General features: G+C 35.2%; 1 protein-coding gene across 1 annotated transcript; it reads right to left on the bottom strand.

Annotated features, from left to right (window-relative positions):
* Positions 1-3,232: 3,232 nt before the first annotated feature.
* On the bottom strand, positions 3,233-6,631 carry LOC112517727 (receptor-like protein 33). Its single transcript, XM_025125108.1, has one exon. The coding sequence runs from the start codon at positions 6,629-6,631 to the stop codon at positions 3,233-3,235; it is 3,399 nt and encodes a 1,132-aa protein (XP_024980876.1).
* Positions 6,632-11,185: the final 4,554 nt, after the last annotated feature.

Genomic DNA, 11,185 nt, shown 5'->3' on the forward strand with positions numbered 1-11,185 from the left:
TTGTAATCTTAAATTTTAAGTAACATGCATCAATAAACAGTACTTCGTGCATAAAAAATCGTTTTTAAGAGTTTTTGTCAAATGCTTTATAATATAGTATAGATAATTTAGATTTAGTAACAAAGAAATTTAATTTAGGTTTAATAGTATATTTTTTTATAAAGATAATAACTAAGTATCCTGTTAGTTATCAATGATTATCCTAATTATATTTTAGATTTTTTATATTTAAAATGAGATGTTTATCCAATATTTGATTATGTTTATCTGCAGTTAGTTAGACGAATTTAAGTATGAAGTTTTAATAAGTTGTACTTATGCACAATTTACTTGTAATTAAATTTTAAGTAATATGCATAAATAAACAGTACTTCGTGCATAAAATTTTTTTTTTACAAGTTTTTGTCAAATGTTTTATAATATAGTATAGATAATCGGGAGCATATTTGGATGTTTAAAAACAACTTTTTCATTTTAGAAGCTTTAAACGTTAAAAAAATATTGTTCCAACAATTATGATAAGCAGTTCTTTAAAAAAAAGATAAATTAAAGAATAAAAAATCTATAAATTTAAAAAAGTATACATAAAATATAGCAACCTATCGGAGATGCTCTTATGATATCCTTCTTGGTAACTTTGTCGTTAAATCAACCCTTAAGGGGCGTTTTGGTTCGCATATTCTAAAAGAATCTGATAGAATTAGAATGTTGAATTTCACTGACCAAAATTCATTCCCTCTTTTGGTTCATTCTTTTTTATGGAATCTTCAAAATCCTACAAATTACACAAAGAAAAGAATTTAACATTCCTTATATTTTAGATTTTTTATATTTAAAATGAAATGTTTATCTTGTATTTGACTATGTTTATTTGCAGTTAATTACATGAATTCAAACATAAAGCTTTAATAAGTTRTACTTATGCATAATTTATTTATAATCTTGAATTTTAAGTAATATGCATTAATAAAAAATACTTCATGCATAAAAAATGGTTTTTAATAGTTTTTGTCAAACGCTTTATGATATAGTATAGATTCAAGTATGTAAATAAAAATACATATACATTGATCGTAATTTCATTCATATAAATGAGTTTACAGATATTTTGATTATATATATTGAATACATACATATATATACATATATATATATATATATGTGTGTGTGTGTGTGTGTGTGTTCAATTATTGTTATGTAAATGATAAATAGAGTTATGTGGGATAAAGAACAAAAAAATTGGGTGTAACCAACGAAAATGAATAATCTAATTAATTTAATGTTTTGATAATAATTACATCAATAAAAAAACAAAGTTTGAGAAAAATAAAATTAGATTGTGATGCCTAAAAATGTCACTTTATTGTTGGTGTTTTTTCTTACAAAATTACAAATTAAAAAACTATAAAAAACATAAAAACAAAAGTGAATCTACAACAAAAAAAAAAAAAAAATCAAATTTCTCACAAAATTCTAAAGTCTCAATGGAGACTTCTCCTTAATCCAAGTTCCGATGCTTTCTTACATATATTGATGAACTCGTGCATACTTTTCTGTCATAGATGAGAGATGAAAAAGAAGAGAGAAGAGCGTACTAGTAGTTTAAAGCTCGTACATGGAGATGGAGAACACATAAATGAAAAAACCCAGAGATTGATGGATTTAAAGATTGAAGTTGAAACGTACCAAAAGAAAGAGAAGAGTTTTTGAGTTAAATGTGAACATTAATTTGCAAAATTACTAAGAAAAAACCCAGAGATTGAGGGATTTAAAGATTGAAGTTGAAAGTTGAAACATATTAAGAGAAAGGAAAGAGTTTTTGAGTTAAATGTAAATATTAATTTGCAAAATTACTAAGAAAAAAATCAAAATATGGAAAAAAGAGGAAAATAAGATCTTTACGTCGAAGAGATGTCACGTTAACCTATCATGATTCTGTTTTATAGATATATATACATATATAGATTACAAGCATAGGTTCCTCAAATTCAATTATAAGCGTCATAGATTTTAAAGAAACTAAACAACTTTAAAAATAATAATCACGATGTTAGTTATAAGTTAAAACTAATGATCCCTTGAAGTTTAATAGAAAATCGTTATGACATTTTACGATAAATTATGGTTTTAAGATTTTTCCGTAAGGATATAATTTGTTAGATTGTTTATTTCACCTTATAATTTATTGTAACATTTTTGTATAAGAAACACAACTGCTATATTTTTTAAATTTAAGGGACCGTTTATCAAACACTTACCCGGTAAACATTTACTGAGAAAAATTAACACTATCATTTACTTACCGGGTAAGATTTTAGTCCATCAAAACGGTATCGTATGCAACAATTACCCGGTAAGCACTTACCATGTTAAGAGTCATTGCCTTCACTTACCGAGTAAGACTCTTGATCTTTGTCTCACTCTAACCGAGTAAGATTCTTATTTCTTACCATATTCATCCGGTAATATAATGTGATTTGGTAAGTACTTACCTTACCAGGGTAAGCGTTTGGTAAACGACTGTGAGAGTATATTAAATACTCTGTTAAAAGGGAGTTGTAAGGACCATAAATGTAATTCACTGAAAGTTATTCGAGCGTCCACTCGGCTTCAATATGGGCTAGTGGGCGTGTTTTCCTCGGCGAAGAAAAAGAAGAAATCGTCATGGACAATTGCGAGTGTGATGATCACTTCGTTCTGGTATGTATACATATACTTTCTATATCTAATCGCATTTAGTTTGCTGAATTTCGTTTCCTTGATTGTTGAATGTAATCATGCCTGTGCAAGTTTTTGTGATGATTGCCCTCGAAGTGTTTGATGAAATTTCTGAATGGGTGTAACAACGAGTTGTTTTTGTAATTGAATTGGATTTAGGTGAAGCATAAGTAGGTGTTAAATTTTAAATAACTGGTTACTTCAAACGAGTGAAGCTTCAAATTTTTTATGTTTGAGTGAAAAACGGATCCATATATGATTACAAAATCCAAAATGCGTCTTTAATTCTGGAATGTGGTAAACTGGTAATGGCTTATGAGTTATGAAACCTGCAAAACTGGGTTTGTTGTGATGTCTAAGAGATGTGGCAGCATTAGTTTACAATAAATTTTTAGAATAAATGATAGACAAATCTATCTTCTCCATTCTCTTACCTCAAGAATTCACATTCTGTATCTATATACAAATCGAAAAAATTTGGGAGATCAAAGGAAAGAAATTTAGATATCAAAACTCACAGTTTGGAGAATGGAGACTCTGCTTCTGAAGAAGAAGTTGAAGAAGAAGTAGAAAATACTTGTGTTCGGTTAAAGCAGGTGCATCTTGCATCATGAATGGCTTCCGTCCTAGAGAAATCAAGTTTGGTACAGAACACACAGTACCTTCCTTTAGATGGATCACCTTCTGACTCGTATTCGCTTTCATCCAAGTCCTCGTTGCTGTCAACTGTCTCCTTTTCATCATCTTCGTCGTCATTGAATAAAACACACGGCACATAATGGATGCCCAGAGCCAGACAGATCATTTTTACAAGCTTGTTTGTGTACTTGTCCCAGAAGTATCTCCCTTGCTTAGACAACACAAGAGGACCCATAACAATGGCTGCTCCTGCCCCAAATCCTACCCCAGTGACTATGAACTGCCAATCAATTCCGTTCTTAGATTCTTTGGAATTTGGTGCATATGTTGGTCTAACTGAACTATTGCATTTGTTCAATGGAAAACCGCATAATCCCTTGTTTCCTTTATATGATGACTCTGAGAAGGTCTGAAACTGGGAGCCTGTTGGGATTCTTCCTTTCAGTTGATTGTTTGACAAATTAAGCAAAGAAAGGAACGAAAGAGTAGCGAGCTGTGATGGGATCTCTCCTGTCAGTTGGTTCGATGACATGTCTAACGATTCTAGCTGACTCAAATTTCCTATAGATGATGGGATAGAGCCTTTGAAGTCATTGTGTGATACATTGAGAAGATACAGTTCCTTGAGTCGCCCAATTGCGCTTGGTATGTTCCCTGAAAAATGGTTACTTGAGATATCAATGGATGTGAAGAGCGTCAGGATTTTCACTAGCTCCAACTCTAGTCCTTTGACCGTGACCGTCACAGTATCCTGGTAGTAGAAGTCATTAAGCTGTAACACCATAAAGCTGAGGTGTTCCTTACGTGATTGTTCACCACTCATCATAGCACTCCATTGCCAGAAACAATCTTCTGGGACTTCACCACTAAAGTTATTGAGAGCTATGTCTAGAATCTGAAGTTTTTGCCACTTGTTGTGTGGACCTTCACCACAACGTACAGACCCATGGAACCTGTTCGATCGCAGAACAAGGACACGCAAGTTGGTATGGTTACCCAAAAAGCATGGATAAGTGTCGTTTATCCTGTTGGTCCCAAGGTTTAACACCTCTAGCATTGTGCAATTGACAAGAGATGGCGGGATCTTCCCTTCCAAATAATTTCCATGCAGGTCTAGAGTATTCAAGCCGCAGCTGCTCGGAAAATTTCCCTTGATTCGACCACTGAGACCATTGTTTCCCAAGTTCAGCACCCCAAGGTTGCCACCAAATTCAGTGAAACACAGTGGTATCCTTCCGGTTAAACGATTGTTTGACAAATCAAGAACCTTAAGGTAGCTAGCATTGCATATGGTATTAGGGATCACCCCAGTGAGTAAATTGTTGGAAACAGAAAAGAAGTAGGCCATACCAAGGCTTAGCCCAATGCTTTCAGGGAGATCCGAATCGAAACGATTGTCAGAGTAGTCGATGAAGGTAGCAGTTGTTGGGGGAGTCGGAATCTCCCCACTGAGGTTATTGAAATGCAAGTCAAGGACACTAAGATTAGAAAAATGATAGGGCTTTTGGAGGCTGGTAAAGTGGTTATGAGAAAGGTTCATATACGAAAGGCTTCCATTACCAACAKTCCAGATCCAGCTTGGTATTTCTCCATCAATTTTGTTTCTGGAAAGGTCTAGATTTATCAATCTTGATTGGTTTTGTAGATGAGGGAACTTCTGAAGATTGCATGCAGCCAGCTTTAATGAGAACAACTTTGGAAGATGAGACAAGCCAGAKATAYTGCTGTTTGTTATAACAGACAAGTTGTTGAATGAAAGATCAAGAGTCGTTAAGTTGGTCAGACTCTGAAAATCTTTGGTTTCTATCTTGCCAYTCAGCTTGTTTGACGATAGTAAGAGGATGCTAAGCTGTCGAAGTTCAAAGAAAGACCTRGGAATTTTTCCTTCCAGTTTGTTACTGCTTAAATCAAGAGTATCCAACAAAGATGCAGATGCATTAGAAAAGTTRGCTARTTCACCATCRAAATYGTTGTTGGAAAGYTGTATCTTTTGCACTARCTGCAGAGAGAACAGAGATGAAGGTATGCTTCCATTGAATGCATTAAATCTKAGATCCACTAGAACAAGATTTTGAAGATCTTGGAAGTGAGCAGAAGGGATMAATCCTGATAAGCTGTTCCGTGAGAGGTCAATATGGGTAAGATTCTTACWCAGCTGGAATGATGGGATTTGGCCAATAAAGCTGTTTGATGACAAGTCTAGGTATGACAATTCGGTGAGGTTTTCCATGGACTTTGGGATTMTTCCACTGAAATTGCTCTYGGACAGCTCGATCCGGGATAAGTTCTTAAGATTTCCAATAGAATCTGGTATCCCCCCTGAAAAGTTTGTGTTKCTGAGCACTAAAATTYGAAGGGATCCGTTCGTAGGAAAATGTGGTAAAGAACCATTAAGATCTGTATTAACTGATAAATCCAGAGTCTGTAAMCTCYGCAAYTGGAGGACCTTCTCGGGAAATTTTCCATTCAAATGGCAAGCACCAAGATGCATAACTGTCAGATTCCTGAAGTCTGCAAAGAAATCTGGAACTGGAGCACTCAGATTGTTCAGACCTAGACGAATTATAGAAAGTGACTTCAGGTACGCAAGGGAGTCATCTAATGGGCCTGAAAGTTGACAATTTGACAAGCTCAAAACTTCCAGATTAGGCAAAGACGATGATAGACTTTGGCACCAGTCAGATTTTTGTGCCGATATGTTCACATTATCCAGATAAAGACCTTTAAGCAATGTGAGGTTCTGAACAAGCGTGGTTAGGTTCGGTTTCTCAAGTTTTAGTGAACGAATGCCGTAGGAGAAAAGCGAAGAGAGATCAAGAACTTCCAGGCTTGTCAGCTGTGACAATTCTTCAGGAATCTGGCCTGAAAAATCTGAATTTGACAAGTTCAAATACTTCAAACCGGCAAGACTCCCAAATCTGGAAGGAATCTGTATGAAATTGAACTTATTTCCTGCGAGATTTAGGTTCTCAAGATTCTCTAGATCGAACAGATCACTGGAATCATCAATACCACCAGATATAGTTTCGTTGCTTAAGTCTAGAACAACAACCTGGCCTCTGGAGTTGCATTTGACACCTCCCCAGATGCAACAATCTGTTGTGACATTTGGGTTCCAAGACACCAGGTTTGTTGAAGCTGAAGAATCGAATTGAAGTTTGTTCTTCAACTGGATCAAGATTGATTGCTGGCCAGTTTGACATCGACCAGAAACACCAAACAAGATTAGATAAAAAGATATCAAGAAAATCTGAAAACAGAGATGGGTTCTCATTGGAAACTAGAATTCCAGACACCCATATGATGTTGCTATTAAACCCAGAAACTAAAATATCTCTCTGGGTTTGAACCAGAAAATTCTCTGGAGTGTTTGTTTAACCAAGAGTTTTTGACCAGAAAAAAGAGAGATAAAGGTAGGCTTGAATATTGCTAATGGGAGATGCTTGGCGTTGACCATGGTGAATTTCATAAATACCGTTTGTTGTAGATTGATATATATTTCTTTTCGATTAAAATATATGTATTTTATTATTTAATGTTTTATTAAATCATATCTTTTTGTGAAACATTAAGTAGGGAGTTGTTGAATAATAATGGTTTTGCCGTTTATTTTGACGTGGGTGAGTTGGGTGATGGGAATGTTAGTGGCTTTTTCTGTACATGGTGACATAAAAGAATGGTTGGCAACGGCCTCCTGGAGACTTTTACGTGTGAAAAAGGTTTTTTTTGTGTGTTTGGTATATTATTTGATTTTCATTAGAATAAATTACTCGTTTGTATCTTCATTTATTTCATGATAAACCTTTATCTATGTAATTTGTTTCGAATTTGGTCCTTCATACAGACGGTCGTCACCACCTTCCGTTATGTTTAGGGTAATATGGTCATTTCTTTGGTTTTATTTATTTTAATAACTTTTTTTAAAATGATAACCTAGCAATCACTCCTCTCTTAACGTGGAATGTTCAATATGACCACCCTACCCCTCTCCCTGCTACAAACATAGATCCCGACATCCCACACCCACCTCCGATGTTAGGGATGACGAATAAATCTACCCCAGAATTTGAGACCAGCACCCTACCGCATCCTTCCGGGAATCTGAGACTCGGCACCATCACCCACTTTACCCAACTTATCCTTATGACAGACCACCACCACCTGCAACTCCTCATCTATTTGCTAACCAGCTGGTCTCACCCATACATCTCACACACATGTGATGGTTGCGATGGGGGGTACAATGTTGAAGGTGGTCACGTGTATGGGAAGGGGAGATTTCACACCGGAGGTGGTAAGGGGAGAGAGAAAAGAAATCTAGAATCGTGTAAGAGAAGAGGAAGTTTGTTTTCTTTTTAAACAAGCATATCTTAGAGAAAAGAAAAGGTAAATTAAAATTGGTTAGAGACTGAAATGTCCTTCAGTATAACGGAGAAGATAGACGGACTTAAGGAGAAAGTACAAATCCAAGACAAATCACATAGTTGGAGATATATCATATAATAAATGGAATAAAGGACCAAATCCATAACAAATCACAAACCGGGACCAAATATGCAATTTACTCTTTTCAATATTTAGTTTGAAATTTAAAATTCTGAAAAAGATTAAAGGTTAGGATATTAACATTTGAAATGAAAAATGGGTATTAAATTAATATAAAAATAAACAACAACTATAACTTTCTAAAAGTTTGTCTTATATCTGCCCAATGACAAATGTTAATTTGTTGTATTAGATTGTTTTTAGAAATATAAAATTTATATTAATTATAGTTTTCTAGTTTAGATTATGATCTAAGTTTTAACAGAACCTTAATAATGAATCCAGGAAAATGTCTCATGGTGTATGTTATATATTTACACCAAGGATCGACATTAAGTCCTTTTATCTGATTTTTGGACTAGCTCTCCTGAGAGATCCATGGAAGCGTTTCATGGTGTATATTATTCAGTTATGGCATTTGTGTTGGTAGCAAAGTCAAAAGTGTATGTCAATGAGAGGTTTGAGTAGTGGAGGACAGGTTTGGAAACCAAGGGTTTGCGAATTAGTAGTTCTAAAAAAAACAGGATATGTATGGTGCAACTTCAAAGGGAGTTCAGATAGGAGGGGATATAAGTCAACATTACCGAGTAAATGGTACCCAAAAAGTACAGTTTCAAGAATACAGATTCCGTAATTCAAAGAGGGGGAAGAAAATGAAAATTGAAAATGTAACGCGTCAGATTAAAGTAGGATGTCTAAAGAAAGAGAGTTGTAACAGAGATGTGTGACAAAAAGGTTCCACTAAAATTGAAGGACAAATTATATAGGATGGCTATTTGACCAACCATGTTGTATGGGTTGGAATGTTGGACCACAAGAAAGGCCATCCAGAGGAGGTTGGAAATTTTAGAAATGAGAATGCTTGGTTAGACATGTAGTTAGACCAGGTCAGACATAAATTCGAATGAGGTTTTCTAGGTGGGGGGGGGGGGAGTTGCCCCAATAACAGGTAACTTGTGAGATGAGAGATTGTGTTTGTTTGGACACATGCGTAGGAGATGATGATGACACTTGGGACGAGAGTAGAAAGAGTGAGAGTCAAGGAAGTGAGGAGGAGGGGTAGGTCGAGCAAGACCTTGGGTGAGTAATTAAGGTTTTATACGTTTAGACATTTTTGAGGAGATGATCCCGATAACTTGGAGACATAGGACAATAAAAACAGGTTTGGGGATGTAGAGGTTTGGTAGTTTAGATTAAAGAGAAGTGTATTTTTGCCTTGTTTTGTGTGTTTGTCTTCCTTATCTTTCGTGCTTCATCTATCATATGAGTCATTATTTTTTTATACATGTTTGTTCACAGTTGTGCACAAGTCGAGTGTCTTCAAGGAAACAACCGTTTTAGCCTAAAACGTCTGCATACATCTTACCTTTCCAGACCTTACCCTCGAGTGGATGTAGTGGCATGTTGGATTAGTTTAGTTTATTAAAAACCAATCCAATTTCCCACTTCTTTTTCCCCAACAGATGCATATTTTTACCATTTTTAATATATAGTTTTTGTGCATCTTTTTAGCAAATAAATAAGTTTCTTTTGTTCCTTTTTATGGAGAAGTTCACGTTATGTGGGAAGAGGTGATGAGGAAGGTATGCTGATGCAATGAGGGATCCTTAATGAATGCATCTCATAGGGCAGAAACAACGAACATCATTTTATTAGATCTGATTTATATGTCGTTAGGCCTTTTATAATCATAATTTCTCCCTTACATTTTCATCGGGGAGTTTTAGTACCCTTAGAACTCATTGTCAACGAGAGACATCTTTGATTAGGTTTGTTTATTCTCATATTAAGACGCTTAACAACTCAATATAATTTACTTTGACTCATCGCAACCATACATGTTTTATAAGCACGACAAGTAAATGAACAAATTCAAGAATATAGATAACAAATTGAAAGAATTGAACATAGAGAGAGAAAGCGTGCAGAAGAGCATCAACAAGAGCGGAAAGCGTGAAAATAAGCTTTTTAAGAATAAATGGATTACGGGTTAAAGGCTTTTGAAGATATGATGTTTGCCATATTTCCACCCCTTCTCCTTCATTGCTAGTAGGGTTGTTCATTGGTTGACATCCATTGGATGTGAGAGGAACCGAACCGAACCGATCCAATCATCCATTGGATGTTGGATTTTGCCAACCGATCCGATCTGATTAACATTTGATAACTGGTCAAATCCAATCCAATAGATGATTGGATCGGTTTGTTTCCATTCATTGGATGCTTTTATTGGATATCCAATGGATGATCCGTTGGAATTTGATCCATCCAATATGTTAATTTAATCTAATTCTCCAACAATGATACAAATTGATTAATCACTTTAATATGTGTTAAAACCAACACAAGGAAGTTCAAAATTCAAAGCCTCACATAAAACAAATTCCGAGTTAAGCAATTTGAAAATAAATTAATTGGATTATAGTTGGATGGGTAATTGGATGTTGATCAGTTCGGTTTTGGACTACCATCTGAGAACCGACCGATTCAATTTGGATGTTGAAAATTTCAATCCGATCCAATCCAATTACAATTGGATATCCAATTATGGTCGGTCGGTACTAATTGAATCAACTAATTCCAATTGGACCGGTTGATTTTTGCACATCTTTAATTGCGAGAATTGAATTTGGTTACCAACAACATTTTTATTGGATTTGAATATTGTATGGATGTTAGTGCATTGTCATATGTCGAAGTTTTGTATATGGATAAAATCATAATAAATAGGAAAGGAATCCGTAAAAGTCAACGAGACGTACATAAGTCGACATAGCACTGTGTATATCTTCTATTTGATATTGTTGATATGACTTTATTTTGTGTATTAAAAATAGATTTCATGATACATTTAATTACATAAAATAAAAAATGTATTTAAAAAAATTATATTATTAATGATAGATTAAAGACAAATAATTGACATAAGTAGTATTATGGTTTTCAACAACATGGTTATCGACTTCTTCGGTGATCTGTCGGAAGATGATCCGTCAGTAATCGGGTGGAGAAAAGAATTGTTGGTCATTAGTCGGTAAATGTAGGCATGGCAACGGGGAGGGGATGGGGCGGGTTTTGTAATCCCTGGCCCCAGTTTGTAATAACGTCCCCCGGCCCCGGTCCTCGGCGGGTACGGGGATAATCATCCCCTCCCCGATTAAATCTCTAGCAATCCCCAGTCAAAATCCGGTAAACCTCGATCAAACCCCATAAATAGTATCTTTTAGTTTGATTCTACCGGGGATCCCTGGCTCCGACCCCGGCCCCGGCCCCAGTTTGAGTA

The sequence above is a fragment of the Cynara cardunculus genome (genome assembly GCF_001531365.2).
Source record: "Cynara cardunculus var. scolymus isolate 2C chromosome LG 9, CcrdV1, whole genome shotgun sequence".
Classification (NCBI taxonomy): domain Eukaryota; kingdom Viridiplantae; phylum Streptophyta; class Magnoliopsida; order Asterales; family Asteraceae; genus Cynara; species Cynara cardunculus.